At 50.6% G+C, this 12,877-nt stretch overlaps 2 protein-coding genes across 2 annotated transcripts; both read right to left on the bottom strand.

Annotated features, from left to right (window-relative positions):
- Positions 1–311: 311 nt before the first annotated feature.
- ETH_00033250 (heat shock protein 90, putative) lies at positions 312–6,244 on the bottom strand (the record flags this gene model as incomplete). Its single annotated transcript, XM_013377951.1, has 13 exons — positions 312–524; positions 734–831; positions 990–1,131; positions 1,270–1,425; positions 1,625–1,726; positions 1,877–1,988; positions 2,357–2,481; positions 2,762–3,028; positions 3,462–3,537; positions 4,017–4,124; positions 4,611–4,864; positions 5,228–5,350; positions 5,696–6,244. 13 exons carry the CDS (start codon positions 6,242–6,244, stop codon positions 312–314), a joined length of 2,325 nt encoding a protein of 774 aa, XP_013233405.1.
- A 1,918-nt stretch (positions 6,245–8,162) lies between these two features.
- ETH_00033255 (uncharacterized protein) lies at positions 8,163–12,077 on the bottom strand (the record flags this gene model as incomplete). The annotated part of the gene is made up of 7 exons (XM_013377952.1): positions 8,163–10,368; positions 10,525–10,583; positions 10,711–10,791; positions 10,898–10,986; positions 11,317–11,361; positions 11,645–11,719; positions 11,999–12,077. Coding segments are annotated over 7 exons (2,634 nt in total), but the record flags the coding sequence as incomplete, so codon positions are not given.
- Positions 12,078–12,877: the final 800 nt, after the last annotated feature.

Here is a 12,877-nt window from a genome sequence, read left to right on the forward strand (position 1 = left end):
CTCACCTATACACTCCGGAAAGTGTCTCGTAGACGCCGCACCTTACTTCATACTATTCGCCTTGCTTTCCGCTACGTATCTGCACTTCAAACTGATATATCCACACAACACAATTGACTGTGACATGAACAGGTCTAAGCTCACCGAAGCTCATCCATCCACACACTCTACGCAGCTGAATACAGTGCAGCACATTAGTATTGCTGCGACTGTGGCCAACTGTCGTGACCCCAAGGAATACACTGTAAACCGTAGGGCCCAAACCCGGACTTTGGAGCATGTGCCTACTGCAGAGATATATCTGCGCGGATTCAGGCCTGTGCAGTCTCTGAAGTTTCTGCCTTCTCGGCTTTTGCTGCTGCTTCCCCAGACGGCGAAGCAGGCTGCGACGCTCCACCTGCATGGTGGTAGGCGTATTGCGCCGTGAGAGACAGCAGTTTGTTTAGCCGTCCCACCATAGTCTTCGGCTCTTCCATGATCCCCGCAGCGACGCACGCGTTGTCGTATAGCTGCTCTACCAGCAACTGAATGAACACACAGTAACCGATGCCACAGAATGGAGCATTCAATGTATGCAGTTGCTGCATCACTACTTTAGACAGCAAGTGCAAAATAGGATTGATATGTCAGCAGTATCCACCACACTACCCAGGAAGAAGTGTGCCAGGTTATCCTTGTCTGGAGTATGGAACAGCAACTCAGTGCTCAGGAGGCAGTCCCCTCGCACCCCCACCTTGGCCACATCTGGGTTAGAAGTACGAAGGTGGTAGAGAGAGGTTATTAATTCGTGTGAAGGGTTCAGCTCAAGAGTTGCAGGGAGGCTCGCAAGATCTGGGGAACAAAAACAAACAACAGACACAAAGCGACCTCCGAGTACTTTGAAAAAAAAGCTTAACATCAAAAATCTATTGAACTGCCACCCCTAATATTTCTTGTTTCCCTGAAAACGAAGCTGACTAATAGCTGCCTCAGGCCTGCCTTCCACTCACTGAGCTGTGATTCTGGAGCTCCCTGCAAGGTGGCCTTCATCATCCGCCTCAAAGTTGAGGAAAGGAAGCCCGACACAACTGCCGGAGAAGACAAAAGCCGGTCGGAGAATTTGACGGCAGTTACTCTGGCGGTCAATGTTTCCTGGAAGGCAATAAAACGGAGCAAAAGATGTTGTATCATTCTTAATCCACAGGCAGCTGCAACTTCAAACATAGCTTAGGGTCTGCATGTTTTGTCTTCGGCTGCTTAATTTTTCTTTCGGCCTGCGAAATAATGTACCTTGACAAATGCTGCAAGTTCAGTCTGCTGCTCTCCCACTAGCTTGGGCTTCGCCTCTTTTTCCTTTGCTGTTTTCTCATCCTCTTCGTCGGCTGTTTCCGCCTCTGCGTCTTCCCCAGGGGAGTCAACTGCAACCAGCCGCTTTTCCTTGTACTCCTGAGCAGCCCCAAAGCCGTAAGTACACTTACGCTTACGTTGCAGACACAAAATTGTTCAATTAACACCATCCTCAAAACAAACCCGACTTGAGAAAAAGCTTCACTACGACTAGAAAGGGCAGGTGCAGCAGTTGGTTGAAGGGCAACGTACTGACACCAAGGCGCTCTAAAAGTAGGCGAATGCAGAGAGGACCTACTGAAAGATTCATGACGAGAAACTCGTCAATGTCTGCCGTCATCAAAAGAACTGGCCGGCCTTTCGCGACGTACTGCTCCATGTAGGGAGAAGAGAGAGCAGTCTGGCAGCGCAAAAATGACACATTCCCCTGGTGCCAAGTCCTCAACGCTTACTATGTAGGTCCTGTTCCTTGGTATATGCAAACAAATGCTGCCTGGAGATCTCAGCGGAGACACTCAGAGAGACAATCCAGCATTTTCGAATTCCATACCGTCCTGTCTGAGCAGCAATAATAGTAGATATTCTTCTGCTTGGCGGGCATTTTTTCAAGATACTCGTCAAAGGTAATCATTTTCCCAGCATCCTCAGAAGAACACTCAAACCTGCGGGGCAGCCATCAAGTCCTTGTACTGCGACGCTCAGGAAATGCGGCTTGCAAACAAGAAAATATGTAAAACCAGCGCGAAAAAGCTACAAAAGCACCAGCTGATCAGGGGCAAGGAAATCACGGAAACAAAACAGTAACAGCTCTAAAATTGTGCATAATAGAAGCACATAAGGGCGAGCTGAAGGCAATGCGTGTGGACGCACAGACAGCAATGCACACACAAGACAGCAGAACAAAAGGACCTAACAGTACACTGGCACAACACGAGCGCTCACGGGAGATAAGCGTTCGCAGGGAGAGGCACGGAAATAACCAGCAAGACAACAGGATGAGCCACCTCATCCAAGATAACCCTAGACATACCGAAGAAGGGGCAAAAGCATATCCTTGTACACGCTGTCATGGTGTGCATCCTCCAGAACCCCTTCTTTTATACTTTGAGAGTACTTCTGGTAAAATTGACGGTATTTTTCTGGATCCGATTTCACCTGATTCACACGAACCAGAGTGAAAATATTAGGGAGCGCTCTTGAGCACGCCGAAAATACAGCGAACACACAATGTGGCTTATGCGAGCCACTCTCCGCAATTCTGGGTACTACATGTCCCCATCCAGGCGACTCCAAAGGGTCACATGTACGAATCCCCACGAAGAAACCCTTTCAGATGCCAGCTTGCAATTACCTTAGAGCCCCTTTTGTGTGACTCTCTAGACGAAATCACGAGGCATTTTGACGTGGGTTAAATTCTGAATTATACTTCGCTTACTTGGTCATTGAGGAACTTCAGAATACGCTTAACAATAACAGTGGAAAGCTTTCGTTGAAGGACGGAGTCTTGCATGTGCTCTCTGCTAACATTGAGAGGCAGGTCTTCGCAATCAACGATACCACGGAGGAACCAAAGCCACTTGGGTAGAAGATCTGTTGCGCTCTTTTTAACCAAGACGCGACGTGCCAACAAAGACACACCACTCTCCAGTGGACCTGTCTGGAAAAGACGATTTGGGGGATCAGCTGGGAAGTACAATACGGACTGCAACAGAGAACACGCAAAGGGCAGCTCAGCCATGGCATATTCAGCTTCATAACTCATGTGGGCAGATGAAATCGTCGGTGGACTAAGTCAAGCTACACCTAAATACACACATAAATGATACATGCAAAGACGCACATAAAGTCTCCATGCTCAAATTAGGATTGATAGCAAGCAAAATGGCAAGTGTAATCGTAAAATCAACTCATCAGACAAAACTATATAAAGTTCATCAACTGAGGTTCAACGGGACCGCTAGCTGGATCTGCGTGTTCAGGACCCTCTTCTGTGAAAAGCTGGAGAAGGCGGCAGGCGGAAGGCAGCAAAGACATGCGACGAGGGACAGAAGACAGGCCAAAGGGAGGAAATGGAATTCAGCGAACAGCGGAAGGCGCATCAGTTGACTGTATCCGGCATGTTACAGGGTACTCACGCGAATGCATAGTGGCGCGTCAGCTGAAAACATGATGCTGTAGAAAGGCTCCCCCCAAGACTGGTTTGTGAGGTGTCTACGAAGAATCCACGGAAGCGCAAAAACTCGTGAAGACAAAATCTTGGGCAGATGCCCAAGACAAAGTATGTGTACACAAAAGCGAATACATGGGAGCATTTTCGCTGAACAAGAGCTTTCGACCAGTGTATCAATGTCAGTACGTATGCTAAAAGGGAACTGGTCCTAAGCAAAATATGAGGGGCTCTATAGACAACATTGTGAATGTAGACGCGCAGGAGAGCGTATGAACACGCTCGTTCTTCGCCAATTGGAACATACAGAGGTGCGCATCTAGAATCGTGTCCTAGTATGTGATGTGATTATGTATTCCTGTGTGCCTTTGGGTATAGCTGCTTACGGGAAAAATATGTGTGCAACAAAGACTGTCTGACTGCCGCAGGCAACGTAGATTTCAGAATGCAATATGTATGGTGCTAATTGTTGACATTAACTTTCCGCTGTATCTGCAAGAGCAGTCACTGGGAGTCCTCTCACCTGAAAAATTGCTTGTGCTCCTCAGGGGTTGGGGACGGCTTGAGCCAAAGGGCCTCCTGAGAAGAAATTTGAACTTCCTTGCCGTTTTCTTCCATGTAAACTGGGAAGCTGCGAGACACGGAAAGTCACAAGAAATGCGATTCCTTGTCAACCCGCTCCTCAATATTTTGTCTCCATGTGCATGTTATAATTCGAAGCTATATCACAAAATGACTCCACATGCACAACTCCTCGATGAGAACCCTATACGCGCGGTGGCACACAGGCCAGTACAGTACAGGAGACGAGCACTGCCACGTTTCCTCTTTCCTTTGCAAACGCTGTGGACGACAGAAGTAGGAACAGGTGCAAATAGCCGCATCGACTTCAAACGAAATCTCCCAGATTCATTTAGAAAGGTGGAAAAAGCATTAAAATAGTTGCGACCATACAGCAGGCCACACAGGGACAAACGGTGGACCATGATATGCTCCGTTTGTCCGTGCAGAAGCAGATATCACCCAATGCTTTCAGAGAGCAGATACAAGGGCTACGGAGAAACTGCAGAGGCCCGAAAGACAATACAAACGGGAAGAGGAAAATTTGTCTGCTTACTTAACGAAGGACGAAAACTTTTTGGCACACTCTTTCACTCTATGGGGATTCGCGAACTCCAGGCAATCCTGTTTTAAGTGACAAACAATTTTCGTCCCCGAAGCCGAGCTCAGGGAATCTGCTGGAGCTGAGGACAGGCTGAAGGTCCCAGAGCCGTCACTGCACCATCGCAGCACCTTCCCACCCTCCCGCGATCTCGTAAAGACCTCCACCCGATCAGAAACGACGAAGCTTGAGTAGAAGCCCACGCCGAACTGAGACAAAACAGGCCGAATAAAAAAGCAAGTTCTGAGGCCTCCGCTGGTAAGGGAAGATTGCAAGCCGCATGCATTCAACACAGAGGCCACTGAAAAAGAGACGTAAAGAAGGGGATCTTCTACACTTTCCCACAACCTTAACCTTGAACCAAAAGCCCTGAATCGAGAAGCATACACTCGAGTCCTTCAAGCAGCAAGATTATTCAGGACAGGCAACAGAGATACTCATGCAATAGGGAAGTACGCCAGAAAGAAATACGCGGCATTTTAGCTGATACTTTTTTGGTATGGCACAGGGTATCTGTTGCCTGTTCTGAATTATCTTGCTGCTTGAAGGACTCGGGGCTGCGAAGTACTCACTTGGCCTATGATGTCTTTACTAGCCTCGGCCCCCGCGTTCTTCAAGAATTCAAGAGAGCCGCTCCTCGCGATCGTTCCCAAATTCTTCACCAGCTCGTCTCGGTTCATTCCCACACCATTGTCCTGCGATCACAGTCGTCAATTCGCAATAAAAACAGCGGTAGCAAAGTCACAGGCTTGAGATCTGTGTGAGAAGGACAGGAAAGCGTCCTTGCACGCCACCTTAGAGTTGCCTGGTGGCCAGTGAGCTCCTCAGCCTCCTCTCTAGCTTTCCGTTAGTTCCCACGTTTGCGATTCCTCTCTGTCTGAACGTATTAGCTGAAGGTCTCTCGCCGTCCATTTCGCTGCTATTCTTAGGCCGTGATAAGTACATCGCTGTCGCCATTTTCACAATTGTACAGGCCATACTGACAGGCAGTGGAGTGCTCTAGACTGGCCCCTCTTTGCCGTTTCTCTTTAAAGACGGACCTCAATGACAAAAGTCCTTTCTGAAGGATTGACGCGCAAAATAACTCGAAGTTGCCCTTGCTGCTGCTTTTGGTCTCCCTCCTGTTGCTGCTGCTGTGTCGCCTGCAAGAACCTGAATTTTTCCAGCGCATCTGAGGCATTGGAAATGAGCTCTCTGATGAAGACCTCCTTGTCAGTGTAGAGCGAGTGTGCAACAATTTGAAGCAGCTTCTGCGTCTCGGCCTGAAAAGGGTAGCTTTGTTCTTCCCCCTCAACCCCGCCTGCTGTCGCTTCTGCCGGGCTTGCAGTTGCTGTGAAGCGCCTAAAGCCCTCCTTCAATGTTAAATCACCACAGGCCGGTAGCCACATGCGGGAAGAGGCCATATTGGGATCAGTAGCTGCGGCGCTCACGATGCTGTTCGTGGCAGCAACGCTTAGAGAGGAACCTCGAGTCACCCGCAGGGGTCCCAGCCGGGACCCCTTGGTAGCCACCACAGCGTCGCGTGGGCATATCGAAAACAGAGAAGCCAAGAGCTGGCGCTGCAAGATGGAAGGCTGGACACGTTTCATTTTTGCGGCACGCTGAAGAAAGGCTGAGCTGGGGCCTGATTCACAACCTCAGGCCAAGGATCTGTAGAGCCTTATTTGCTGCGATTGCTGCTAAAACTGAACAAAAACGTAAAACTGCAGCGGATGTACACTTGATATGCGCCAAAAGGGCCCAAATGGTGCAAAGACAAAAACAGCCAGTCAAAGTCAATCGACAAAGGTGAGCCTGAGAAAAAAAGAGAACACGCGGCCCTTATTGTGCGGATTTCATATATGGTTCAATCATACTATTCAAAAACTTAGGCTCAGAAAGCCCAATAACTCTATTATCTTTACATACACAGGGTGACGCACGATACTTTGTGGAGCCACTGGCTGGAACAGGGCTTGTAGCCCCACGGATGAGCGGGGCTGGCAACGTTGAGATACAAAAAAGGGTTGGAGGCAACTTGGTTGCATCAACCTAAGCATAGCAAAAAGTTGAATGTTAAATGAGGGCTTGCTCATCCTCTACTTTTTCACAAGTTCAGCCATGGCCGACCCGTCTGCTACCCGCTAGCGCCTATCGCTGAGCGCCACTGCTAGTGCTGTTTTTACCAGCTGGATGAGTGCCACTACCTATTATATCTAACATGATGGGCGTAGGCTCAGAGATGATCATAACTGGCACTGTTTGGTTTCGTTCCTGTCACCCACGTCCATGATCTGTCGGTGGATACTCACTAACCTACACACGCAAAAGCTTGACTGTTCATAATGGACATATCAGAATCTGCATAGATAGTCATATAGGTGCAACCTACCGTTGAATGCGTACGTAACTACGGCGGGTGTACCGCCTCTTTAGTGAACAGCCATACCGCCTAAAGATCTTCAATGACGCTGGAACCCTACTAAAGCTTCCCGGAATGTTCGAAGCATTCTGCGCCTGTGGCATTGCGTGGCGCGTGCAGATGTCCTACACCTAAACGGGGGGCTGCAAGCACATATTTGCACTTTACATACCACACAACGTTTTTTGGATGTGAATCACCCAGTTCAAAAATCCAGGGCAGGCTTCTGCCTCTCCCGATTCGGCGTAGGGCCAGGCATCTGCTTTCGCAGTGGAAAAGTTGCAAGGCTCAGAGCGCATCGCACTGGGATCAGCCCATCGGCTGCGGGTGGAATACCGGCAAGCAGCGTAGGGGAGGCTCGTCTGTGACCTTTGAGAGACCCTAGTCTAGTCGGGCTGAGGACATCTAGCTCGTCCTCATAAACCTACCGACCTATCCGTGTGTTTTGTCTGGTCATAATTTCAGTCAAGTTCCCTAGGGATCTAACTAGCGCAGGTCAACCGCTGTGTTACCCTCCAAATGACGTGTGAAGATGGAACCACTACCAATGCAGCGCTGTGCAGTTTCCCCGGAACCGCAAACGACGGCTTGGTTCTGCTGTGGGGGGAATCTTCTCGTCTTCATGAATCCTCATTAGTGCCGGAACCATGCTGGGCAACGAACAGCCCTACAATATATAGGTCTAGATGGTCCTGTCCGTGCCCGTGCTGCTGATGAGGCCATGGCTGAGGATCGTACGAAAGCATCCGGCCGCGACCCCTGACATTTTGCCCTCAAACTCAATAAAGCTTCACCTGTAGGGTGCGACTAGGGTGAAAAACGTCGAGATGACTCCTTCGCTGCAAATGTACGTGCCGGGACTGCCCTTTGCTACCAACTAAGCGATCCATAGTTTTACTAGAGGCAGCAAAAGCCCACCTTCCCTGCCTTTCTCTTTGCGACAGCGGACGAATTCAAGCTCTGTTGATTTTGTGGTCTACTCTGCGTATCAACCAGATCATCTGCTCACTACGTCAACCTTGTTTTCTCCCAACTGCCCTATTGTGCAGATACTAATTTTCGTTCACACAGCCTTTGCAAAATCCCCTCAGCCACACAAGAGGCTATTACTTGTCCTTGTTTTTCTGCGGGCCCATAGGTGGACTAAGCTCGAGCAATGGTGCCAATCGTTGCGCTACAAGGACTCGCAACGAAGAATTACACCACATACTGCAGCCAAACTGCCAGTGGAGGACCTCCTCTGGAGACCACTGTGGCAAGCCGCCTTCCGCATCGCTGTCTCTTACTGCCTTGCTTCCGGAGCACGAATTCCCTGAGACACCACCGGAGAACTCAAGGGCGTGCTCCTGAGCAGGGACTGGCTTGAAGAATTCTTGCTTTTCGACTATTTGTGGTATTTCGGGAAGCAAACAGGACGCCACATACGCATTTGCGACGCGCTGAAGAAAGTCTAATCGATTAGGCGAAGGCAAAGGCTTGGCTGACACTGGAGGTGCGGAGTCCCGCTTTTTTTTCTTCCTACCCTTTTTTGCGACTGGCTGGGGGAGGGCTACACGGAGCGTTGCTGAGCAGCCACTGGCAGCAGCGAAGTAGCAGTGTACGACTTTTTCACATTCGTTCCGGAGAAACGACTTCCATCTACGAGTTGCTCTTAAGCCGTTGCACGGTTCAGCCACCAAACCTGAGTCTTCTTTCCGCATGCAACTCCACCGCCTGCTAAACAAAGCGTTCCTGGCCTTAACAATTCTCTTCGTGGCGGCGGACACCAGGCGATCGGCAAAGGCCTTTAATTCTTCTCGGGCCACTTCGGCACTTGCCTGTGAGCAGTTTTTACTGTCTGCTTCTGAAGTGGATGAAACACCGTCCAGAAACTGCCTTTTCCCTTGAATTCCGTGCTGGTCTGCGTCTGCGTTCGAGTAAAAGCAATTGCACAACCTCTCAGACGAATAAGAAAGGGACGCAAACGTCTGCCGCGCGAAGCATGCGATACTGCTCGCCAAGAGCTGAGCTGAAGCTTGTGCTGCAGCTTCATCCGGCAGGGTTGTGTCTTCGTTTTTGTTTGAATCCCGTCCCATGTCTTCCTGATCCGAAGTCGGTCCACTCCTTGTGCTTCCTGACTGAATACTGGCCTTCTCACGCTGCACTCCTGGTGTAGACGCTGGGTGCTGCATATTCGTCTTGAGTAGAGAGTCCGGGCTTTCCATACCAGCTAACTCAAGAGCGTCCTGCAGAAGGGCCTTGAATACGAACTTTACTTCCTTGCGAAGCCGTTTCTTTTCAGAAAGGCTTCTCTGCCCTTCATCCTGCAGAAGGCCATGCTGCTCATGAAAAGAGACGGGCCTGTGGCTACAACTCGGAAAGCCTGAACAGTGAGGATCATTGATAGCAACCGCGCCTCCTTCGTTCGCGTCATACTCCTTCTTTTCAAAATTTCCGAAGAAAGCAGTCACCCCGACAGCCCGCCAGCGCCAGCAGGCAATTTGATGGCAGACACAGGGAGCTGGAGAGGTTTGTAGCTCGGCGAGCAGAGGGGGCGTTTCCAATGAGGGTTCTTCGGCCTCCTTATGGGAATCCAGGCATTCTTGTTGTTCCCGTGCTGCATGCAAGCGTCGGTTCAAACGATGAAACGGATCTCTGATAAAGCCTTTCGTTAATGGAGTAGCCGCCCACAGTAGGTCTACGGGAAGCCAGCGCCAATCCCTTGGAGAATCGTCGATTTGTGTATACACCCTCCTGCACTCTGCTACTAACTTTTGCAGGCTGCCACACGCGTCGAGCTCCGATTCGATTCCAAACAGTCGCTGTTCCTCTTCAGCTGCCTCTGAAGCTTCCCAGCGACGTTCATGGGCTGTAGGGCGCAAGACTTTGTCATGAAGTTGTCCCTCAGATTTCGAGACAGCGATCGTTCTGCGTTTCGGGTAGGGCTCACCCTCCTGTTCTCGTGCAGCGCTGGCGAAACACCATTTCTCAGTAGGCAACGCTCTACTAACGACCTTACAAAGGCCAGCAGACAGGCGTTCGAGATCATTACAGGTGCGAAGCGCATCAAAAGCACAACTTCCAGCTTCTCGCCTTGAGCGGCACAGCGCCAGTTCAACCTGCACACGATGCGCCTCATGCAAAGAAGCTGAGGCCGCTTCTCCGTGGCAAGCCTTTGGCAAATCTTCTGCAGCAGCGCTTGCTGCAGGAGGGAAGCGAGCTCTGCCGTTGAAGCCGCCACGGGGGCAGCCCGCACTGTACCCTAGAGTGGGGCTCCTAAGGGTGAAAAGCGCGGCGGCACGAAGCAGCTGTAAGAGGGAGACTGAACGGGGCCTGCAACGATAAAAAATGAAATATATTTCAGACGGGCACCGCGTTTCGCGTGCGAAACTCCATAAAATCCTAAGCACCACAGGAATATGCGACTAACCCTGCACATACCAATGCTAAATATGTGCCTGAGCAAAAATCTCGGAGCAGCTGACTCACAAGAAGGCAGCAACGCGAGGTGCTACCCTCTGGGCGAGACGGAGCGCATGGTTGAAGTCCTTCGCAGCAACAACACAGGGTAAAATGTGCAAGGACTTTCTTATTATGGTGGTTTCTGCAGCTCTACCACGGCGCCTTTCGGTATTACTCAGCAGTGTGTGTCTAGAAACAAAGAATAAAGCCCACAATTCTGCCTCCCATCTTGCTTAAATCGAACACATCCCTCGCGTTGTAGCCAGGGCCCCCCCATGGAGGCGACATGAAAACCTGAGAGGCTCGCACAATCATCACACGATAATCCCGATTTTTGTCTCTTCTGTGTCTACTCAACGCAACACCCGTGACAACTAGTTAAAAGATCTCCAACACTTACAACATCAAGTGCGCCTCTGCGCAGCTGGCGCGACGTAAGCGTCGCGAAGTCGCCAATGATGAAGTCCAGGCGCGAAGCCACTACAGGCCCTGCAGCAGTTAAACAAATCGTGAAGGCCTAGGCCCCAATCAAAGCCGCAAATCCAAACTCTTGAAGAGTCACCCACTGTGAATAGCACCTATAGGCACGCTCACAGCTAGTTTATGTTGGCGAAAGGTGTGCTAGGAGCCATAACAAACTCCTACTGCACCTCTGTCAGCCAACTACCAAGAACACGAGGGTTGGTCAAAAGGTGGACAGTTCAGTTCAGTACAACGCTAAATTGCCCCCCCCCCCAGCACACTGAACTTTCTAAGCGAGCCAAGCGAGAACATCCGACAGCGAGCACGTCCTTTCAGATTTGTAGCACTGAAACTCACCGTAAACACCGGCATTTGCCTTAGCTAGTTCCGCGCGACTTGGATCTATTTCGCACGCCAGAACAAAGCCACAAGACCTCGCAAAAGCAATCGAATTGCCCCCCGCCTAGTCCGCACAGACGCCATACACAGCTGCAGCTCCCTGTGAGCGACTCCAAACACAGCAGTAGAAGCAGTGACTGCAGTAATCAGCAGCACGCTCATGTGCAGGGGAACATATCACACTTTAATTGATGCATGCAGACTAACCCCTGCGAATCCGTCCAGGAGTAAATCGCAGCGGCAGCGCTCAGCTGTATGTACAGCTAGTTGTTCCGGGGTGACGGACCACCACATCTCCTCGTCGAGCTGAATGCCCTCATCAAACCTGGAAAACAGCTCCAGCCGGCGAATCTTCCTTTGCCTGGTGAATCAACAAGCAAAATATGCAGCCTGTGGGGTCCATTATGCCTACGAGCAATAATGCTGAAGTCCCGAAACCCTCGGCGCAACTCTTGCGCCCTAAGTGCCTAATCAGCAGGTAGGTGAACTAAGCTGATGGCTCCAACAAACCCTAAATGCTTGCTCCGGCTAGCAGCCAAAAATGAGTTTTATGCCTTGAGGGCGACCTATGACCACCATCTACAGCTGCACGACCAGTTGAGCCCAACCCTGGTGGCTCCCACTTCCGTGGCTCACTCACACTTGCTTATCTTTAACATGCTGCCGTTTCCCCGTGAACACGCCGGCCGTCCCCTGGGGAGGAGTGTAAGCCCAGACCTCTGCGGAAAGCAGATCTTGCGCGCGAAGGGCTGACCTCTTCCCCATAGCTCGAGCGGAAAGGAGGACAGGCAACCTGGGCAGTGGGGATGCTAGGTAACTCCTCGCGGAACATGGAGGGCCAAGATGCCTACGTGTTCTTCTGCCTGTTGCCTAGACGATGCTTGTGAGGAGCTGCCTTTTGTTACAGTTGCTAAACCACGGTCACGTCCCTGGACCTCGATCGCCCGTGTGGACTGCCTTGCCCACTCCCACTGCAGGCAAGCACAGCTTCATCCGCAGAATCTTGGAAAGATAATGCAGAGGATACTGTAAAATAACTCCATGGGCCCGGGAGGCTGATAAGCGCAGCTGCTGGCTTATGGCTGGTTCTTCGCAGCCGCCGATCACGTTGCCGGCGCCGTTGAGGACCCACCCAGCCCACAGCCGTTATCTCGGGTCAAAAGATCAGTAGTCGAAACGAAACAAGCGAGTGGCTACTAACTAGGGTCCAGACGCCTTTTCAAGCATTCAACTCCAAGGGGACAGCGAGGCAAATGATAGGCAGCATTACAATACTGGACATTGCAGTGACCAATGAACTAGTGCAACGAAGGCACACCACTCGCTATATGCATGCTACAGCTAATGATTTAGCAGTATTGAGCTATGTTCCTTTTTGTTCATTCGGTCCGTCTTCAAGGAGAGAGTAAGACACCAGGGCCAGCTTTGGGGCTGGATGGAGAAAGTGCTTGAGCGCACCTTTCTAGATCTACTTATTGGGACACCTCCCGTGAATGAGGCTTAATGTTTCTTTGCCTAT

Source organism: Eimeria tenella, genomic scaffold (assembly GCF_000499545.2).
Source record: "Eimeria tenella Houghton genomic scaffold, Eth_scaff69, whole genome shotgun sequence".
In the NCBI taxonomy this organism is placed as follows: domain Eukaryota; phylum Apicomplexa; class Conoidasida; order Eucoccidiorida; family Eimeriidae; genus Eimeria; species Eimeria tenella.